Raw genomic sequence first — 23,556 nt, 5'->3', positions numbered from 1 at the left:
CCGCTCAGTATCAGTGCTCTGCAGAGGGCTCTTATCGGAACGCTCCACCCACCACTGGGGTTCCCCTTATCACCTCACACACACAACCTGCACAGGACCACTGCACAAACCCTCTTTACGCGCCGCGCAAACCCTGTATCCACAAACCGTCAGCTGTTCAAAAGAACCTCTGAGACTTTAATCGCGTCGAAGGGGCTGACGGACCGCTTGCTTCTAAAACACAAACGGCAGTAAACTAGGTGTGAGCCGGGACTCGTACTCCGTGAGACGGCACGAGGCTCCATTTGGAGCTGTGTTAAAGGCAAACGGGCCTCCTACTTATAGACCGTCCTGTGACAGGAAGTTCACCGCCTGCCACAGCGAGTGTGTGTCTGTCAATAGGTGTCCTCTCCTAGTGTCCTTGAGCAAGAAAATCTTACATGCCTCACTCCCAGTAGGTCACCCTGTCCGCTATAAGCTCCTGTAATGCAGAATAAACGCCTAAAAATACAATGAAATCACCATAATTAGAGTGCTGAGCAAGAGTTGCATATGTAAATGCATACAGTGCAGATCTCTAAAAAAACAGCAGTGATTACTGAAAACTAGTTTCCATGACAGCTGCAGCTGACACTTGTTTTCATTATCTACTAATCTTTCAATTAGATTTAATGCAAAACTGTGACGATTAGCGGATTAACAGATTAGTTCAGCTTCATCAACAGAAAAATAAGTAAATAATAAATACAATTATATAGAATTTGTGTTCATTACAAGTCTAAAACCATGTATGCAATTTGCAGTGACACAGTAGGATCATGTATGTGCTAATGACCTTTGCTTTATGGAATTCAGACATGTAGAAACTAGGGCTGAATGGATTAGTTATTAGCCAAAATATTAATTGTCAAATGTTGATAATCAATTATAATCTTTAAATCATTTATCAAGACGAAGATAAATCACATTGACTGTTTTAAGCCTTTTTTTTTCCTATAAGGTATTGGGCATGAAGCCGATACAAATAACAAACCTTTAAGTTTTTATTGGCCTGGAAGACAAATTATGTAATATTTTGGCATCCTCTTGTATTGCATTCTATCACTTCTAGATAAAGACCTCAGCACGTGGTCCAGCATTTCATCATTTGTGTGACTTAGAGGCGCTGGAAGTTGTTTAAATGCCAAGGGGGATGATTAAAAAGTCGGCTCGAATTTCCCCGGATATTCAAGTGCTGCTTGACCTCATTAAAAAAAAAATGTTTATTTTAATCAAAACTCACGCTTCAATAAAAATAATGCCATAAGTATTTTGATATCTGCGGATGCAGCAGCTCTGCACACACAGTTTTGGGGGAAATGGTTAAAAGGTGTGAATGAGATTTGTTCACTCGAGTTAGAATAAACAAAACAATTCCTTGTTTTTGAAGTGTGAAAAAAAAACACTCTTTTACAATAGCCTTTTCCGCTGCTTGTGATTTTAATTGACTGCACCTGTTTTCCTCTTTTGTTGTTCCTGCAAAACTTCGACGCAAACAAATATGTACACGGCAAACATCAAACCAGCACCTGAGATGAATAATAACGCTGAATAATAACGCTGCTCCCCAGCTGTAAGTACTCTGTGTTTACGCGTTCACTCTGAGGAGCAGCACATTAAGCTGTGAGCGCATTATTCTGAGCAGCACGGAGTCAGATGGAGAGAAGGAAACGAGAGACGGGTGGGGTCGAGATGAATGACCTACAGAGAGTGTGTGTGTGTGTGTGTGTGTGTGACTATAGCAGCAACTGGACTGAGAAAAGGGAGGCTCGTGGTCCAGCCGAGAGTAAATCTGAGACATCTATACAAAGTGGACAGAGATCAATGTGGAAGGAGAGGAGGAAGAGGAGGAGGGGGGGGGGGGGGGGGGGGGGGGGGGGGTCTGCGTACCGGACTGATGGACTCGCAAAGTCTGCAGCTCAAAACAAAAATCTCCTCAAACTGCAAATAGCATCAAAGCAGCCACTACTCGTGTACTTTAACAGGACATAAGAAAGAAAACATGAGGAGTTGACCATAAAAACACGTTTAGCATAATCAATACTGAACATTGATTATGTTCTGAAGTTGAGAGAAAGAACAAAAAAGTTCCTTTGTCGTGATCAATAGTGTTTTGACTGCAGTGATACTGAGCTTGGTTATAATGAATCGATAGTAAACAGCTTCTGGAGTGTGTTTAGAAGTCCCAGCTCGTCCAGACATGGACACACACTCACACACTTGTCCTTTTAAGGGGAACGACGGAGAGAGTCTCTTTTGCTCTGGGAACTTTTTTTTTTCTTTGTCATTTCAGAAGCCACTACATTGTATCTGATCAAGGACGGAATACACATGTTAGGGTCTTTAAAGAAAGAAAAGGAGAGGCAATTGTGAAAAGTACCTGGGCGAAAGTTAACATCAGTGATGAATTATAACTAAGTAAAGTAACTAAGTACACATTTGAGGTACACTTACTTCAGTATTTCCATTGTATGCATGACATTTGAGAGGGAAATAAACCTTGTGTAGGTTAAACTCCACGTCCCTTTGACAGCTTTAGTTACTTCAGATTCAAATGTAACATAAAAACATGGCAGGCATATACAATATCAACTAAAACAGTAAATGCATCAGTAATAACAATAGCAAATATCATTAATAACAATAATGTTTAAAAATGATAGCAGTGCAACATTCTTCTGATTTCATGTTGATACTTTTTAGTACATTTCACCAATTGTGTGATATTTCCAATTAAGGACTTTTTGGAGTATTTCTTATTGCACTGACTCTTTTACTCGAGTAAATTTCGAAATACTTTCTCCGCCACTCCTTTAGGGATCAGACTACTTTTGGAGAGCGCAAAACACGCGCAGTGACGTCAGCGTGCGCATTTCCAACGAACATACACACGCTGGTAGATAACAAACTGATAACCTCGAGATGTACTTCCACTAACATTGGAAATTCGTTTTTAATAGCAGAGGACATTCATTTGAAACAAATAATTAGTGTGAAAGCTTCTTGAACAACGACGTCATTGTTTAACATGGCAGCCCCGTCCAACAGGTGGACTGGAGGAAACTTTTAGCTCCACTCCAAACAGCAGCCTGAAGGAACGCGCGCCATTCGGTGACCGCGGACAGAAACTATTTGGCCAAAGATCAATAATGTAATTTAACAACGACGCAACTATAGCTCTGCCTTCAATTTGCACTTACTTGCTTCTGGATGATATATCCTGTCCGAAAGTGTTTATCTTGAGCCTTCTCCCTGCCAATAAAGCAATTATAATCCCATTGAGGCAGCGGGGGTTCCGGTCAGAGCGGACGGAGGTCTCCACGGTCCTGCACGCGGGGGACGAGGGAAAGGGGCTGTCGGCGCCGCTCGCTCCAGGCTCATTCCCGAGAGCCAGAGACTGACCCACCCAGCCGGGTTAAAAATAAAGTGGGCGCATGCATGATATGTGCGCGTGGGAGACGGACATTCCTGACAAGAGCTGGTGGCTCTAAATGGCACAGACACCTCTGGTACGCCACGCCACCCCGCCCAGACCGGGCTCTAATCGCGCCCACTGAGACCCTCCCCAGAAATGTCCCCTCCATCGATGCGTCCAAGGCCTGCACACGGACACGAGCCTCACGTTACAAAGCGTGTGCACCAGTAACACCAGAGACAACACATCAGTCACAAAAAGTCATTTAACGACCAATTTATGCTTTAAAAGGTACTAGACTTGTTCCATTGTATGCTACTTTATGCCTCTATTTCACTGCATCTTATAAGGAAATAGAAACATGTCGGAGTTACATTCTGACTGATAAAAACAAAACCTTATTAGAAAAGGAGGCACATTGCTTCGGATGAGTTATAGATACCAAAACAAAACAAAAAGATACTTTGAGGAACAGCTTTTTTTTCTTTCTTTCTTTTTTTAAATAGTAAAATAAAGAAAGACGATACAAATCTGACATCGTCAGCTTTTGATCCTCTGTTCTTCAGAAACATTTAGATACAGAGGTTCAATTCCCAAGCATACTTAGTCTAATTGCAAATGATTAAATGATGCTTAAGGATAATTCTGGAACAAGGCCACACAAAGAGATGATTAAAAAAATGCAAAAACAACAATTCACTTTAAATATGTATTGTATTCATATAAAAACGGCCAAACACACAGGCCACATAATAACATCTTATTAGCATCAGGAAGCAGGGTGTTTATAATAAAATACACTTACAACACATCATCAAAACATAAATAACAATGCTTTTTTACAAAATGAAAAAGAACACGTACAAATAGATAGAAACACAAAAAAAGAAAAATCAGTACAAAACGTTGTGTATGTTCCTTCACTCTGTGTCTTGTCGCGACACAGTATTTGTGTCTATTTCTTTGGTTCCTCTGGAACATCTTTAAAATCACAATCTGAGCGCTGCCAAAACCTTCAACTACGGTAAATAATATGGCTTCATATCTGGATGCAGCTGACCGGGCTTTGACTGAGCCTCTGATCAGCGCTTGCATAGCTTCAACTGTATAAACAAAAAGACAAAATCACTTCTTAATATGCAACATTAATAAATGCATTAACGGTTTTGTGCAAGCGGCCGTAAACAAAGCACCACGCTCTGCCCATTAAATATAAAATAAAAAACACATTCAATGGCATTTTAAACAGAAGGCAAGAGGAACAAAAATAAATAGAACATACTTCAGAAACGGGTGAGAACAAAAGGCCATAACACTGAGCTTATGCAGATTTGGGATACCATATTGTGTCCGTGTCTTCTGCAGCTTTAATAATGCATAAAAGGGGAGCTTGTGGGTCAGCAGAGCTTCATCTCTGGAGCTTCAGCATCTTGCTCAAGGACACTTCGGCAAGCCAGATGCTCCGGCTACTTTGAGTTTCTTTTTCCCAAAAGTTCTCACCATCACCTCTCTGTTTTGCAACAAAACGGGTTTTAAAAGGTTTGGGTTCCTGCAGAGAGTGCTGCTAAGTGGTTTCAAATGGCATTACAAATAACGGCTGAGGAGGAGCCACATCATCCTCAGGATTCCTTCGATGCAACACATTACGATCCAACAGGGACTATACGGAAGTTATCGGAGCAGTTGAACGTTATTTTACTTCCTCCCCGGGGTTCTTAATGTTTTCTCTTAACCTTTAAAAAGTATTTAATTGTGACAATTTATGCAACTAACAAATATACTGCAAAAAGAGCCCGAAATAAAAACCAGGACAAAAATAAAAGTTTTCATACAGTCCCTTACGTATATTTTACCTTTCGTTTTTGAGTGGTTAAAATAAGCAGTGCCTGAGGAAATAGGTACAGATATGTGTTGTCACCAATCAGGGGTTAAACTGTGTTTGCAAATGTTTCCTTCATGTTTGGATGTGGTTCACCTCATCAGGACAACTCGGATGAAATAAACTCAACTGACCTTCAAATACTTTCCTATGTATGTACGTCTCCGTGTTCCAGCTTTAATATTATAGTAATCTGGCAAACCCCTCTCATCCTCTATCCAAGTAGGTGGAAACAAAGCATTAAGAGGCGAATATTTGCAAAAATAGCTTGACCCAGATATGGAACAAAGTGTTAATGCCTCTTGGATATCTTGTATAATCGTCACTGTGACAACAAAGCTGGCTGCATCTATTTATCCATCTATCATAGATGGATAGAAAGTAAATTGTGTAGTAAATACAAATCGAATCAATGTAACCTTTATTATCTGTTGATCGACTCTTTAAATTTAATTTAAAAAAGGTTTTCTAGCTATGACGTTGACCTTGTTGACTTTGACATATTTGACTGTCCACTTCACATAAGGTAGAAATCAATAGAGACTATATTGCGAACAGCCATTAAAGGACTTAAATGGTGGATACTCACCGTTGGATACTTTATTTTAAATCCGTTTCGTCCCATTGATGAAGCGATTAGGTGGTATAGCTTTGTAGCCTCGGATAATTATTAAGCTGCCTAAACCTAAATGTGTCACGGCAAGTCATTCCCTTGGACTTCTAATTCATCTTTGGTACAATAGGATTTTGATTGTTACATGTATTCATGTACATCGCAAATATAAAAATAGTCTCAATATTTTATCAAAAAATATCTTATATAAAAAAAAGCTGCTTCAACTTTGTTACTGGGAAACAATAGAACAGTGCTCTTAGAATTAAAAAAAAAAAAGTCAAGTAAATGAATTTCAGGTGCAAATTCAAAAGAGACTCCATGCAGGAGACAGTGTAGCCCAAGTGCTCACTGCTAATGCGTCGTCGTGAGTCTCGTGGATTTGGCGAGGAAAACATCGAGATCAGCGATGGCGGCGGCATGTCTTCTGGCAACAGTGTTCACCAATCGGTGAGGGAAAGATGGAGTTCCTAAGTCCACCTGGAGAAGAACAAAGTGATATAGCCATGACCTCTTGCACACACAGCGCTGCCTGGAAACCACTAATTGGAAGGACGAATCTTGAGTTCAAGGTGGAATTAAAGAAACTCTCATTACTTTGGTGATATCTGTAATGAACAAAACATATTCTTATAGCAACAATATCTCACCTGTAACAGGTAGATGACCCTGGTTGCTTCCTGTCCATTACGTCTAATCGGCTGCAAGATCCAACAGCTGGGCATCATCTCCCCCCGGACAGCGTCCACACTGGGACGAGGCAGAGACTCGTCGAACACAGACTGCATTGCCAGCACGCACAAGCCACCCTGAGGCCGAGGGCAAAAGAAAAAGAATCATCAATAAAACAGGCAGCGCAGCCTTTTGATCAGCCGAGCGGCGACTGCACACTGACACTGATAACCGAACAGGTTTCTTCCACACCCACTGCCTCGGGGTCGGTGTGGTTTACGCTCACTGTTGTTTCTGCGAGCACGAGTAGTGTCGAAATAGCATATTCTACATTTTGTGGATGACAAACTAAATGCCACGCTGTTTAACATAAATTGAGATTCATTAAAAATAAATAAAAAAAAGACAGCACTGTCTGATCCTGGTATCCTGCAAACAACACTAATCTGACAGTAAATGGAAATTTTCTCCTTCAAACTGAAGTGTGATTTTTGTGAACAGCCATGCTGAAAATGCTCAGTGGACCTTATACAAGGGCGACAAGCAGTAATCATCAGGACCGGCTGGTTGATTCTGCAGCTGTGCTCTTACCTGTTTGGACTCTGTGCTGATGCAGCAGAAGTCTCGCGGCTGGCTGAGGTGGCAGGTGGACGGATCTGTTAGTACATAAACTAGACAGAAATACAAAGACAATGTGTCAGATAAGAAAAGCAGTTGATGAAAACCTAGAAATAAAGGAACATTTTAAAGAATTACAGCAATGGATTTAGCTAAAAAAAGAGGTTAGAAAGCTAATTATTTGTCTACCTTCAGAAAAGGGCAAAATTTGGGGTAATAATATGAACATGTGAGGCTCGATGATGTTGCAACGGTATTAAATGCCACGTAGTGCAGGTGTGAGAGTGGAGTTGGTCATGCACGAACACAATAAGCCAGTCAGTGATGAATGTGACTGTGTACTGTAGTGTACTATACATAGCTATCAACTGCAGACTCATCATTTGAAGCAAAAGTATAAATAGTTTTGCAGAAATGACAAAAAATAGAAATACTTTTTTCTATTTATATTCTTGCAACAATACAAATAATATTTGCAAGGTAAACTCTTCCATCACATGAAGCTCACGTTGCAAATAACTCGTATTTTGATGAGTATCGAATCCTAATGTTTCAGGTCTGCTAAATTCAACATTACTAGCTTAGTCAAAGTAGTATTAGCACAAAGTAAAAATACTCCATCACAAGTATCCAAAATGTTACGTAGTATGCAAGTATAAACATCAAAATGTACATAAAGTATGAAAATAAAAAGCGTTAAATGCAGAAAACTGTAATATATATCATAGAATGAATTATTACTTTTGTAGTTGATTGCAATGGAACTAAATTCAACTATTTCATATACTGTTGGGTAGTTTAATCCATAAATATGCAATATGTTCTCATGTAAATGTATATGTTCTCATCTAAATGTATAAAGTAGTTACTATATTTGTTGGAATTTCCACTGAATTGTAGTGGACTAGAAGTATAAAGTGGCATAAAATGGAAACACTAAAGTATAGCTCTTGACTAAACTTGCACCACAGGTAATGTAATGTAAAGAAACCGTGTGAGGACGACATAGACTGAGCAGACACGTTAGCTCACCCAGCTGAGTGCTGTCATCTAGTGGTCGTGTCCAGACAGAACGGACCGACTGATTGTACATGTGGCTTTTGGACAGCTGGCAGATTGTGGTCCACAGACCGTCCAGAGGTCTGTCCAGCTCCCCGGCTCCAAGGAAACCATGGACAGACGGGCTGGAGGAGGGCTTGTAGTACGCCTGGACACCTTGTTCTTCTCCCTGGTACCTAAATACACACAGATTCAATACATTAGCAAATGAAGGATATTTGTGATGATGTGTTTTAAGTTAACTTGTCACTTTGCAGCTCATTAATCTCAGACAGTGATAAAGTCCTTGGCTTGAGGGTGGATGATTATTGGATGAGTTCATGAAAGAGAATGACTGTGCTCACCTCCAGCCTGCTGTGGCCTTGCTCATTAGCAGGTTACTCAAATCCCCAGAGGAAGCCAGTGTCACCTGTGGAAAAAGATATTTGCAATTCAACCCGATACAAATATTTGGAGTAAAAAAACACTGCGACAGTCATAATATTAAATCAATAGCAGTGGTATTTAAAGGCTGTTTTTTTTTACTGAAATAAAACATCTATTTAATCTGGTTTTCTGTATATAAGCTCTAGACTCAGGTCTGTGTTACCTCGGCCAGAGCGCGACCGAGGAGACTCGATGTGATGTCCTGATAAGTTGTGGATATAGAAGAGGAGCCAAAGGAGGCGGTGCGTTGACGTGCGCAGGTTGAGGGTGATGGCGATGAAGTCATCAGCGGCTCAAACAAGGTGACAGGAGGCTCAAGGCGGACATCTAGCGAAACACATATTAGCATGGAATGTCAACACAGAGAATGTAGTATTAACATACTTAATATTATATTTTAAATTTAAAAAGATGTCAATGACCTACACAATGGAGTATATGAAACTGCAAAGCAAGATGGACATTTTCTCAACAAAGATGGACTTCAGTTACGTTGTTCTTGACTGTCAAATGTGAGAATGTGGACTGATGTGGACAGATAAAAGAAAAGCCCTGTCAAGTTGTTTGATGTAAAAAAGAGAAAAGATGCCAATGGTTCTTTGTATTTGAAGGGGTTGTTCTTATTCTAAAAATGTAGCACACTTTTGAAGACTGTGTTGCCCAAGTCGGTTTGGGTTGTATGAATCACAGTGCGGTCCTCACCATGGGCCGACAGCCAAGCTCTCTGTGACTTCACACTTTGAGGACCACACATAGGCGGACGTGTCCTGACCTTCAGCCCTTCGTCCTGGAACCCTGAGATCTGAAGGGAAACAGTAACAACGACACAGTTACCCGCCGAGTTGCGACAAACACATGAAGATGGTGTTAGCAGTGTAAAAAGTACCCAAAATATAGATACATTGCTGGATTATCACTTCAGTTATTCAAATCTATTGACCTGTCCAGTCAGAAGTGGTCTGTTGCCGTGCTGTAGCGTGTTTCCGCTGTTGTACCCCGACGTTGGTCCAGAGGAAAGACTCAGGCTGGATCCCGTGCACAAGGTGCTGTTACTGATTCTTGTCCGATGTCTCAGGTCATCCTGACCACACAGGGAAAAAGGAGATACGAGTGAAATTATACAGTGTACATAAATTAAACCAAGAGAGTACGGAACAATTCACTTCTCATATCTTGTAATATATTTTCTGTGATTGATAACTTATCAAATCCATCTGATGCAGAGCCAAAACTATTTATTGATTAATAGACAAGTCAAATGTAAGAGTCAGACAAAACCAACAATTTCACAAAATTATCTTTTGCTGAGAACTTGTAATGGAACAAATAATTAATTGATTTATTGAAAGATAATCAACATTGAGCAACAGTTTTGATCTTGCGAGACTAGAACTGACCGTGACCTCCTGAGACAGGGTCTGCTGCTGGAGCCTCTTTTTCTCCTGCTCAGTCCTTTCTCGCAGTCGTTCTCGTGCCTTTGCGATCTCCGTCCTGGCCTCCTCTCGGGCTCGGCCGTAGTCCCGCAACAGCTGCTCAATTTCAGATGGACAGCAGCCTTCTCCTCTTCGGGGGTCTGGTTTTCTGTCATTTAGATAATTCAGTGAAAAACTCAGTCACATTATCCAACACTAAGCCTGAAAACAATCATGTTTAAAATGTAGGGCTAATACGGGCATGGAGTCTCACCTGGTGCTATCGATCACCTCTTGGCGGAGCTGTTGAAAGTACTCTTTACGCCTATTGGGCATGGCGGCAGACACCTTGGAGGAGGAAACAGCATCTTGTGGAGATGAGCGAGGATGTTTGCTGGGACTCAAACTCCGAGCTCTCCGGTGAGTCTGGAGATGTTCCTCCCTCTCCTGCCTTAAACCCTCAATACTCCTGCGGTGTCTGAGAGGAGGGATTCAAAGAAACAAGAAATACAAAAACACAAATGAGACATATTTTTAAAAAGAGGCTTTTGGAAAATATTGCCAATAATTTTGGGATTTAAGGTCAAGTTATATTGTCAGGTTTTAGGGCTGAGAATTGGACCTCAATACCTTTTCACTTACAACTCTTTTACTTTGATCTGATATTTCCTGATCTAAATTAAGAAACTTTACAATTTAAAAGTGGCAAAGTTGTTGTATAGCTGCTGGTGTTGAAACAATATTAAACACTGATGCACTGAGCCAGGAAGTGAGATCAGTATTGACATGAATAAAATCAAACCAAGCCCTAATCAGAAAGACAATTGCATCATATCCAAATAAAGAGCGTTTGGATCATTTGTATCCTCACCTATCATACAGCTGCTGTTTCATAGACGCAGAGGTCGGGGACTCCAGCTCTTCTCTGGTCCTCGGGGACAGCATCTTTAACAGTGTATCCGTCTCCCCGAGGCCATAGTGGAGCTTGGCCTCGGTCAGCTCCACAGTCAGAGGCGTCGGGTTCATGTTTAGGCTGACCGTTGCCATCACCTGCTCCCTCTCCTGTCGCAGCCTCTCTATCTCTCTGGCCCTTCTGTTGGACTCCACATTCAAGCCGGAGCTCTCCTCTCCATCTCGACCCTCTCGGCTCCCGTCGTTGTCTTTGGGAGGAAATGTGCCCAGCTTGTTGCCGTGTTTCGATTGCTGAAGGTTGACGCCCGACCAGTTGGTGAACTTGTTGTGCATGGGCAGGTCCTCTGGGGCTGTTTGGTGGCAGTGAGTTGGGGACACGCTGGTGACGGGTTTGATGTTCATGAGGACATCCGTGTTGCACTCGCTGGGCGCCAGGGACACCACGTCGTCCTCTTGGAGTTGAACAGTCCGGTTGCTAACCGGAGATGGATTGTATGAATCAACGCAAAAATCTACAAGATTGACTGCAGGCCTGGTATAGCTTGATGTTTTTCCACGTGTATCTTTAGCCTGCGGTTTGTGCACATCAGCTGGTCTTAATATGGGAGAGATGTAGTTCTGCATAGTGAAACCATTTGTTGAAGTAGAAGTCCTCCACTGTTGAGAGGAACTCTGCCGTTTGGAGTCGTTATAGGTAACATTTCTCCTGTCAGTGTCTGTATATCTAACCAGTGATGCACTAACGCTTACAGAGCCTTGAGGGCTTGAGCAACTCATTTCACTCACCTTCTCAATTGATACAGATTCTGATGCAGATTCTGATGCGCAAGAGGAAACATCACAATTGTGTCTTTGCTCGTTCTCTGAAACGGTTGTGCAAGCGGAAGGTTTGCTAGAAGACACGGTAAGGTTGCCTTTCTCAGAATTATGGTGTTTACTTAGTGCCGATTGGTTTCCTCTCAGTTTCAGACGTAAACTTGTTCCCACAGTACGAATGGGAGATGATGCACGGTCCGTGCACGTTGCTTGTTTCTTTAAAGCAAGTGTTGGGTAATTTCTTAAAGAGGAACTGTGCTTTCCTCTATGGCTGTTTTGCGATGACCTGCGAGAGACTTCAGATATTGTAACACTTTTGTGACCCAGTGGCTCAAGCGTGCTTTGCTTTGAGCCTCGAGAAGAAGCAGATCTTACACGTCTTTGACATTCGCCCGGTGTCTTCACAGGAGGTGCTTTATCCTCCGACTGTGAGGCAGGCCTTTGTGCTGCAGCAGAGGTGTTAAAGCTAAGGTCAGGCATGCTCTGCATCTTTTCATCTGCGCTCTTCACCACACAGTGCACAGCCTTGTCTCGGGACACATCGACGACCTCAGAACCAATCACTTTGACGATCACATTGACCTCATGAGATTTTGACCGGTCACTGGGTGTTTGATGAGCAGCGACTTCCTTCACGGCTGCCGTTGAAGACCTCTCGGTCTGGATCCCAACATCGACTGCTGTTTGAGTTGAGCAGTCCCTCTGTGTGCAGTCATTAGACTCACTGTGAGAGACGCGGATGTTTGACATGTTGACGCTCCTATTCGAACTGGACTTGGAGACTTCACCTGTTCTCATTCCCTGGACGTCCCCCAGCAGGTCCGAGGTGCTGTCAATCAGCTTTGAGAGGTGAGCCGACATGCTTTCCATACTGGCCCACGTTGGAGATTCTTTTTTTCCCACTGTGCTTTTCTGTTTTGCAGGTACATCGGTGTTACTCCTTTTGTGGCGCTCTCTCCTCTTTGGAGCATCACTGCTGTTGCCGATATTTACCATCTGAAGGCCATGCTCAGTTTGAGTGCCGTACTCGCAAGTCCTCCTTCTTTGGGCTGGTACTTTGCTTTTCTGAGCCACTTGCTCCGACGAGTGCACAGACATCATTTCGTTCATCTGACTGGAACTTTTGCCACAACCGGCAGGAGCATCGTTACTTGAAGAACTGTCGGTCACCGTCAGATTGGCTAAATAACCGGCAGATACTTGTTGACGGGGCGTGAGCTGAGAGGTTTTGTTCCCTTGTTCCTTATAATCTTCCATACTGCTAAGCGTACTGGAGAACCCCTTGTTGGTGGCGTAAGTGCTCAGATGGGAATAGAAAGGAGAGTTCTGCCCGTTCAAACCATTGTCGACGCTGCAGCATCTCGTTATACGTTTCTCAGCACTGTTCAAAAGTGGAGATTTACAGGACAGGTCAGCAGCACTTCCGAATGCAGGGTTCTTATAACACTGTTGGTTTAAGTCTTCGCCTTGCCACTGGTGAACGAAGGGGTTGATGTCGCTGGAGGCAAAATGCATCGGGGAGTCCTGTTGAGATTCACCTTTCTTTGCGTACGGGATGATATTTTCTACATTCGTCCTTTGTGACATAACTTGTAAAGTGTGTCTTTTTGGCGTGTAATCTCCACTAGCTAGACATATAGTAGACATATCTGCATCTGGACTTCTGACCTGTCTGACTTCTTGTTTGCCATTGCTTTGTGCGCCAAGCTTTACCCATTTCGATGAGAGGCGGCTGTGATGCACTCTGGTGGTTTTGTCATCCTCCTCACTCTCATCTGATGACTTAAGAGAGGACTCAGTGGAAGACATGGGATGAGTCTGGATCTTAGTCTTTCTCAATCTTTTTGATTTGGCCTTTTTAGATAGAAGAGCAGATCGATTCTGTTCGTCGCCAGATGTGTTAAGCTGAGCCTCTTTTGACATCACAGATCCTGAGCTTGTATGTTTGATGGCATTCCCCTGTGATAATGTGCGTTGTGGCTGAATGGAACCTGAAATACTTGCTTCATGTTTTGACTCTGCACAGATCTTCGGAGTCTCTTTGTCCTTTTTCACAATATAACCTTGTTGGCTGTCAGTTTGAGTATCCTTAACAAATTTGTGCATTGAATTTAATACGTGTTGGCATTTGTTGTGGTAATTCATATTTACCACACAAGTCTGAACCAAGTTATTTGAATAATTCTGTGAGCAACTGAACGCATCCTGTGCTGTGACACAAGGTTTACCTCCTCTTGTGTTGTCCGTTTCACCATTTCCATCTCGGCCACGAGAAACCGCCAACCCTTCCATAGAGGCACTATCATCAGTGGATGTGCTTTGGCTACTGTGGCGTCCGTGCGGTTTAAATTGAAGAGTTTCTCCATCAGATAATAGTTTTGTGGCACCATATGTGCAAGGACTATTTTGGAAATTCTGTTTGAGTGAACCATCTTTATCTTCAACATTGGATGTGGCTTCCACATCGACATCCTTTTCATGTTTCCAGCCACGGTTTTCTTTTGCGTCACACACGGTGGAAGGCGTTTCTCTGGGTATTTTGGGAAGTTCAGGATTCACAGCAGGGACATCCAAAGAGCTCTGTGTGTCCACTTCATTCAAGCGTGTATCGTTGATGACAGGATTAAGATGGGATTCTACTTTTTGTTTACATGAACCATTGGTTTCTTGACACAAAGCATCATTCTCCACAGCCTTTCCTTTAATGGAGGAACCAGTAGTCGGGGACAAACTAACTGGTTTCAAAGTGGGGTTGCCAGCGGAGTCCTCAGACTCTCTCTCGCCGTTGAGTGTTATATTTGATTGGACGTTGTTGTTTTTGGCAGAGGACATTTGGAAAGCACAATGATAGATTACTGATTCGTTTGATGTCACATCAGAGACGTTATGCACACCGTCCATATTCTGCGTTACTTCAGTAGATTTAAGCACGTTGCCCTCATGGCTAGTCCTTAATTCAGCTGACAGATCTAATGCCAGGTGTTCACTGTTGTCCACTGTGTTTTCAGGCATCATCCTTTCAAGTGCAAGGTGTCCTTCAAGGATTTTTCCTTTTTTCACCTGATCACTCGTTTTATCGTTCAGCTTTTTTTCTTTCCATCCCTTTTCATCACCCTTACAGCCAAAATGACATGAAGAGGATGACAAGGCAAACATGCGTTGACTCCTGTCATCCTTGCCGTCAATCAATGACAATGTCATGTGCTCTTTGACCACTTTTGAGATTCTCAGGTCAATGGCGCTACAAATAGCATCTGACTTGCATATGTGCTTTCTGGGTGTATCAATTGGTGATTCCCCCGCTTTTGTTTCTGCAGCTGCTTCCTTTATAGTTACATCTCTCTTTTCAACTACTTTCCTCTCTCCTGCAGAGGATCCACTCCGAGGACCATTGTCACCACATTCAGAGTCCTCAAAGATCTGTCCAAGTTGCCTTCTCATGGGATCAGAAACTGGCGCCACCTCTGAAGCCACTGTGTCTTGTCTAATGCTGCTATCAACACAAACAGAATCAAATCCGGAGCCGTCGGCTTCCACGGAAGATTGTTCCTCTTTTGAGTCACTGTTATTATTGTCATCAGGCCAAATATCTTCCTGATTGTCAACTGGTGCAGAGCAGAAAGTTACCAACTCACTGCTGTTGCTCCTTTTTGGAATTTTCAGGCTGCCCATGAAAGCATCCTGCTGGTCTTTGTTCCTCTTCCTGGTATTTTTAAAAGCTGATTTAACAAGCTCCTGCTGTAGTGCAATATACTGCTCAGTCAGAGCTCCTTTGGTTTCAGCCTCATCCAACATTTTGTCCCATGTAGAAGATAAACGTTTGGCGTTCCCAAGCTCATACTGATTAATATTTTTCAACTTTTCTGTTGCACCATCTAAACTGCTGACTACTTCCTCTTTGGTGGACAGTTTGAGGACACTGACAGGGTCAGATATCTGTTTTAATACTTCACCTGGGCTAGTAATAGATAGATGCATTACTGATTGACAACCTGACGTACATATTTCAGTGTCAGAGGACATTGTAGTGTCAACGGCCACCATGTCAGGTACATCTGTTAACACCTGAAGCAATTTTAGTTGTGACGCTTGTTGTTTAGTGCAGTGGATCTCAGTGGGTGACACACAAGCGGTTTGTGGGTCTATGGTCAGTATGAGCGCTGGACATTTGATGCTGCAGTCTAGAGTATACATAACTGTGTTCAATGTTTCTTCTGCTTGCTCCACACAACATCCTACTTGCTTCAGGTCTTCCTCTGGTGTTGTTAGAATCTGAGAATCTAATGTTTCGGATGTGCCCCTTAAACCGTGTTCCTGCACAGTTACATTTACACCCTCAGTGCTGGTGGATGTAGAGCTAAGTCCGCTCTGACAGTCTGAGAGATTCATACTGACTGGACTTGGACTGCTGCTGCTCTCTACACCTCTGAACATCATTTTTCTTTGGAAATGCAGAGAATCACTGGGAATCTTGGGACTGTCTGCTGCGTCAGTGGAGGACCAGGCATCGGTGAGTGCCAGCATGTTGTCTGGCTCCCTCACACTGCAGCTGCTCAGGGAGCGTGGGCTGATGGTCGAAGTGGTCTGCATTTTCCCAAAGTCCTCTATCAATTTGTCTCTTTGTTCGTCTCTGCCTCTGGAATCTGCTACTAAGGACTTGTGAGAAGGAGACGTCGTTGTGGCACCACCGTGTCTTGATTTTGGGGAACCTTGCTGACTCCTTGCTGGGACTACCTGAGGTTTCTGACTGCTGTCCCAGTCGAAACTGATCTCTGCTGTTCTATTGTGCCGCATGGATGAATGGGAGCATTCTGTCACCAATGAGTAAGTTGGCACCACGGTCTGGCTAAGTTTCTCCACTGTTGAGTATCTCCCACTGCTCTCAACAGCCAATGAATCTTTAGATATCTGACTGTCTTCGCTCTCTGCTTCACTCTGAGCTGCTTCCTCGTGTCTCAGCTGCTTTGCGAGGGCTGTCACATAAGCAGAGGACAGAGAGTCAACCGAGAAAAGGCTCTCACAGTCTGATGTTACTTCCTCTCCGTCCTCTTGCTCTTGCTCTTCCTCCCATCCCACCAATCCCGACTGTCTCTCGACCCATCTGCCGGTATTGCTCATCAGAGCCTCAATACTATGCCAGCGCTTCTGTTTAACGTCCTCAAACACAGTCCTTTGGTCAAGCTCCTCACATGAGACAGCCGCTTTAACAGCACATTTACGTCGGCTCATCTTGGTATCTTTAAGGCTCTGGTCTCTTCTTTGTCTCCAGTGAAATTTGTTTGTTATCCTCCCCAGAGGTTTGGGGTTTCGTCCTCCATTCACACTTGATGGTGGTTTCCTGAAAACTTTGGAAAGAGCTGTTTTTAACCTGGGCCCAACAGAACAAGAGAAAGTGTTCTTTATGGGTGCTAGTCCATTGTTACCTGCATGTGGTTGATTTATCTCAGTCATGCAAGGGACAATCTGAGAACTGGTTTTGCAAGTTGTGGGTCCTTGTATATTTTCTTTACAGACGGGCTGCAAAGTAGTTCCAAATGGTGACTTTAGAGTAACCGTTGAGTTCTGATCCGATCTGTTCTTAAAAGACAGTTCTCGGTTTGGCAGCAGAGGTTTTCTTTCTGGTCGTTCCCGGAAGGGCTGAGCTTGGGGCTGAGCTTGGGGCTCCTCTTTGGCAGTTGGTTTAAGGTTTTCAGAGGAGTATACTCTTTTCCGGCTGGATTGACTTTGTCCTGAGAAGAGCGAACCGGAACAACTCTGGGTTCTTTCCCGAGGAAGACACTCATCTGAAACCCACTTCCTGCTGCCAATGGAATCAGGAGTGAAGGAATTTGATGTCAGTTCTGTGGATCTGTTTCTCTTGAGGAAATGTCTACCGGAGAGAGAAAGAAAAAGACTTTAAGAAGAAAAAACAAATATATATATATATATATATATATATATATATATATATATATATATATATATATATATATAAATAAAATATAAATATATAAATATACAAATAAATAATATATAGGTGCAACCAAACACAAACCAGCCAGCTAAAAAAATAAAACAGTTGAAACTTATAGTACTATAGTAGTAGCCCCTGAAGTTTGCCTTCTGCGCTATTAACTCTACAGATGTAATGACTCCATGTGCTTACCTGAAAATAGGGGTGTTTTGTGGGTAGAGCCGGGAGAGAAGATCTGCCGAGAACGAGTGTCTGCGAAAAACAAGCGATCTTCCTCTGAGCTTTGTAGGGGAGCCCAGATCAGGAGACTCTGGGCTGTCTGGCCCTTGAGGCAGGGCCCTTTCCAGCTGCTGCAATTCTCTCTTAGCTTCCAAAAGATGCCGCTTGCGGGCGATTCTCTCCAGCTGGTAGTGCAACTTTTTCCGACTGATGCGGCTCTCGGAGCGGCATAGGGCGTGATGCTTTAGTAGCTCCTCCTGCACCGCCTTCTTCCTGGCCCGTATCACCTGGGATGGCTGATCCACTGTCCCACCTTCCTGATCCTCAGACGCGTGACTTGCCACTCGCTCCAGGAGGGTTGAGGGGAAAAGGTCTGTCTGAACTCCAGACTCTACAGCTGTTAGGCGCCGTTTCTCCTGCGTAATCCAATGCTGGACTGTTGGGTGAGGATTTACAGAAGGGAATCATTAGGTGTGGATATCTTACAAATGCACTACATTTTTCCATATGTCAACTCATTCTGGAGAGCTTATCCAATCTTATATAAAACCATCTAGAATTTTGGCTTGGATTATGAAAGTTGACAGTTCCGCAATAAAGTTTTTTGTGGAGGTGGAAAGACGACTTACTCTCAGTGTGCTGATGTCGGAGGTGGGACTGCTCCCTCTCCAGCTCTCTCTCAGCCCTCCTTTGTTCAGCCTGAATCTCCTGTCGCAAACTCTCCACGTAGCACTGCTGCTCCTCCATACGCTGCCTCGCAGTAGGCTGCTCACTGGGGGAGAGATAGGCACCCAGCTGGCCTTGGAGCTTCACATCTTCGACACTATAAAATAGACACATGGATACAGTGTAAAATACAAAAAGGGCAACTGTGATAGGGAAAAAAGCAAAGAGAAAACCAGAAAGTAAAATAAATCCTTTTATCTCACCTCGGTACAATTTAATTTCTAGAATTTAGCAGCTAGGTGGTGGCAGGTTTGAAGTAAATGCAACTGTTGTCGGTTTTCAATTCAGTGTATCAGCAGTAGCCGAGCAACGGCTGAGCCTGTCCTGTAAACAGCTAACTGGGGTTGTTCAGGAGGGTGGGAGCTACTAGAAACACATGTCATCTCCAAAAACTCAACAGAAAGACGTATGAAGCAGTGCCCTATTTCTGCAGCATGAATATGACAACACATGCACCTAATTATAAAATATGTATGCTGCATGTTGGCAGCATACAAAAGCTCTCTGTGCACAACACACGGTATACACAGAGGGATGAATATAGGGCAGGGCAATACATCTATAGAACGATATCAAATTCCTCAGAAAATCTGATTATTTTATACTAAAGTTCTTAATTAATTCAGAAAATACTTATTTAATTCATACAAAAGTACACAGAGCAAAGTAAACAAAACCAGGTGGCTATTTCATATAGACTGTGTATTTATTGAATTACCAGAAAACATGCTATATTGTGATGTATATATATATATAACGTTAGAGATTAATGACTGATATCGTGATAGAAGTTTTTGGCCTCATCGCTCAGCCCTGGGTGAATATTGTGTTGTTCTGTAAATTTATTTTTGGTGGCAGTTTACCTGTGGTTAGGGTTTGAGGGGCAAAGGTCGATGTAGGTGCAGGTCATGCCACCTTCACTGGCCTGAGAACATTTAAGAGAATAAACAACTTAAATATTTACCAGAAATAGTCAAATAAACAATCACAGCTATGCTCAGAACGAATAATCTGAAACAATAGTGTATCACTAGCTTCACAGTATGTCAATGACAGCATCTCATTTATCTGCTCATCATCAATATTATCAGCACTGCCATCATAACCAACAGCATCGTTTTCCTTTTCAGCTGCGCGGCACTCACCCGTCTGCGTTCCCGGAGGACGGCTGCCTCAGCTGGGTGGTTGAAGCGGAACTTGTGCACTCCTCCCAAGGTAATCACCGTCCCTGGAGACCGAGAGACATCTCCTTCATCACAAGCTGTCCTCATCCTGTGTGTTGTATGTGGTGCAGTGTAGGAGCAGGGCGGGTGTATACGAGTGTGTGTCTGTACGTTTACCCTTGGGAAAAATCTATCTTTGCATCTTTAAGTGTGTGTGCATATATGTAATTGTCAATAATAAAATATATTCTATTCTATTGTGGGTAATTAAATGTACATTAACCTATATATACATATATATGCATAGGGCAACAATCACATTAATTTTTTATTTTTTTTTCCCTGGCATTTATTCTACCATATCATAATTTTCTCTTTCTATTATTGTACCAAAACTAAACTTTTAAAAGCATGAAAGTGACAACAGTTGCCTCAGGATATAAGACAAAGAACTAACAGATACACGTTACCAGTCAAACAAAAGTTATATTCAAGTTGCATGCCTGCATATCTGCAACACTCAGATCAGATCTTTAAACCACACTAGAACTATAAAATGCAATGGGAACAAGATGGTGTGAACAAGCTGCTTGGTTGAGGACAGGAGCTGACCTTGAGCCAGTCTGCAGGGCTCAGTGACTTCTCGGTCGTTTAGCAGACAGACGCACCCCGGCAGCGGTCTGAGCGTTACCACACCTCCGTGGTTTTCAATCTCACAGCTGGCACTGCCCTGCAGAACTAGGAATAGAATGCAGAAGAAATACAATCCAACATACCGAGTTAGAAAGCTGTGCAGCTACTGTACGTCTAAATATATTCAGCAGGCAGCATTTAATTAAAAGCAAACAGTCCATTTTATGATATACAGTGTAATATTGTATTACGCATTGTCACACACACATACATATATTTCTATATATATATATACACATATATATATATATATATATATATATATATGTATATTTCTATATATATACACACACACACACACACACACACACACACACACACACACACACACACACACACACACACATACATATATATACTGGCTGTACGTATACATACATACATACATACATACATACATACATACATACATACATACATACATACATATATATATATACACACACACACACACACACACACATATACGTACAGCCAGTTTGCTGTACGTATGCTCTGGGATAAAGCATGGTTGTAAGAGGCTTTGAGAATTTCCACTCTTGTAATGTACAAACATTCAAGAAAAGATTTTATAATATTAAAAAGGAATATTTGCAGCTGGATGAGGAAACATGGAGAGCAATGAATAAATAATACCTATTTGTGGTTTTTCAAACTGCTCCTGAGGTCCTATGTGGGTAACTCCTTCCTGTAAAAGGAAAAAGAAAAAAAGGCATTGTGTAAACATGGCAGCTGTTTTTAAAATCTACATAAACATAAACATCAAAACAACTTTTGTGCATTCTGGATATTAGCTGGTTGTGCTCAAAAGCAATAGTGGCTATAATGACAATCATTTTACACAATGATCTTTAAAGAACTATTGTCCTTTCACTTCTAATCTCACTTAGCTGACAGAAAAAATATAATTTGTTTACTTTGAAGTCTTATCTAATGGGATTAAAGGCTTTCTTATATGGTGTCAGGACCACATGCGTTCCCAGGTGGCCTCGGTTCTTCACATGCAGGAAAGTGTAATTGTCAGGCCTAAGGGTATGCTTGTCATTGTCAGAATCAGGACAGCTTAAGCTCCCCTGAGTCCTAGCCTCAGAACTAAGAGCCTCTTATCCAACCCGAGCTTTATGCATTGCGGAAGACACATACACGCAGAGACGGGAGATCGACAGGACAGTTGGAGGGTAGAGAGAAAAGAAAAGACAGTAGAAACGCACCTTTCCTCAAGAGTTTTTCTAGCAGAACAAAGAGAAATAGGGGGAGGAGGAGGAGGAGGAAGAAGAATCTAGTAGAAAAACAGAGATTGGTTTAGTCAAGACAGCTGACAAATCAGTAACTTGAGAGTTGGAGAAAAGTAGAGCAAATGCAGAGAATATCAGTTTGTGGAAGTTTGCATCATGTTGTATAAATGAGTGATGTGTCGCTGGGGATGAAGAAATGTACAAAGAACGAGACAGAGTGAAAGCCTATACTAAACACCATCTAATACAACAAACATGAATAACACTATCATCATTATGATCGAGTGCGACACTTAATGGAAATGTCAATACTCAAGAAATGTGTATTCCAATATTTACTAAAAAAGCAGTGATAGACTAGAAAATGGACATTAAATGATACCAAAATACAACAAAACATTACGCTTTATGAACACAACACTTTCATCATCATCATCATCATACCCTGAGGTGATAGAAGACGACCCCGATGCTGAGAACATCTCCATCGAGAGTAACCAGGTGTGGTTGGAGGGAGTTGATGAGAAATCCGGCCCGGTCTCGGTTGATGTCCACACTGTACTGCTTCAGCAGCTCCTTCTTGTCTCTCCAGCTCTCCGACCAGTCCTTCGTCAGCTGCTCCACCTGAGGAGGAGACGTGGATGAAGACGATGAAGGAAAGTAATTAGGAGAGTGGGTCGACACCAGGGTGTTAAATATCTGTGGTCAGGGAGATAATTATTACTACTACTGCTGCTGCTGTTATTTCAACTACTACAACTTAAAAACAAGACAATTATTCACTACATGTACTTGTGTTACATGGTATGTTTGTACAGTGTGACAACTTTTCACAGATATGTACTTATTTCTACACACCGGTTTTATGATATCCTCTTCTGCCATCCCAATACAGCAGAGGTGAATGGAATCTTGTTTATGGAGCTCAACACATTGAAAAAAAGAATCCCCATTTTTAAATGGCAGGAAAGAGACCTTATGAGGGCGTATGTTCCTCAGCCTTCTGATTAATGTTGCCCTGTATTTCTTTACAGTGACATTAGTGTCAAACGTATGATCTGTGATGTGACATGTACCACTGTCTCTGTCAGGCAGATCTAACACCATGTGTGTGTGTGTGTGTGTGTGTGTGTGTGTGTGTGTGTGTGTATGTGTGTGTGTGTGTGTGTGTGTGTGTGTGTGTGTGTGTGTGTGTGTCCAGCCTGTGTTACCTTTAGTTCGTTCTGCAGCACGATGTCAGAAATATTTCCATCCCTCTCATCGCTCAGGGATGGACTGGGATTACGCTGCTGTCAATCAAGAGGGTGAAAATTGATCAGTCAACATACTGTGCAAAAGAAAAACGTGACATGCGTTACAATGCAATCATTCAATCTTTACCATCCAGGGGATTGCAAATGTCACAAATAACTGTATTAAGCCTTTGCTACAAAAACGTGTAATGTGGGGATCTCTTTAATTCAAAGCCTTACAGTACTAAGAGGGATTTTTCTTTGTTTGGGGGGGTACCCAGAGAGTTAGCTTTAATGATAAAAAGGTGCCCATACCATTTCAAAGCTGAGCAGCATGCTCTTCAGCCTGTCAATCTCCTCTCTCAGTTCCCGGATCAGCCGAACACTGGCATCCTGCACACAAATCAAGCTCACATCAACCTACTAAAATCATTTAGATCAAACATTAAGTCTTGACATCGGACTCCAAAAACAGCCACTGACCTCATTAACCCG

The 23,556-nt window shown here is 42.4% G+C and overlaps 1 protein-coding gene across 1 annotated transcript; it reads right to left on the bottom strand.

Moving 5' to 3' along the window:
• Positions 1-6,279: 6,279 nt before the first annotated feature.
• Positions 6,280-8,644, bottom strand: LOC306740380 (stAR-related lipid transfer protein 9-like; the record flags this gene model as incomplete). The annotated part of the gene is made up of 5 exons (XM_079222521.1): positions 6,280-6,405; positions 6,576-6,734; positions 7,189-7,268; positions 8,248-8,450; positions 8,619-8,644. The coding sequence occupies 5 exons, from the start codon at positions 8,642-8,644 to the stop codon at positions 6,280-6,282; spliced, it is 594 nt and encodes a 197-aa protein (XP_079078647.1).
• Positions 8,645-23,556: the final 14,912 nt, after the last annotated feature.

Source organism: Taurulus bubalis (assembly GCF_910589615.1).
Source record: "Taurulus bubalis genome assembly, chromosome: 1".
In the NCBI taxonomy this organism is placed as follows: Eukaryota; Metazoa; Chordata; class Actinopteri; order Perciformes; family Cottidae; genus Taurulus; species Taurulus bubalis.
The sequence above is the reverse complement of the archived record's forward strand: the minus strand, read 5'-3'. Positions and strand labels throughout refer to the sequence as shown.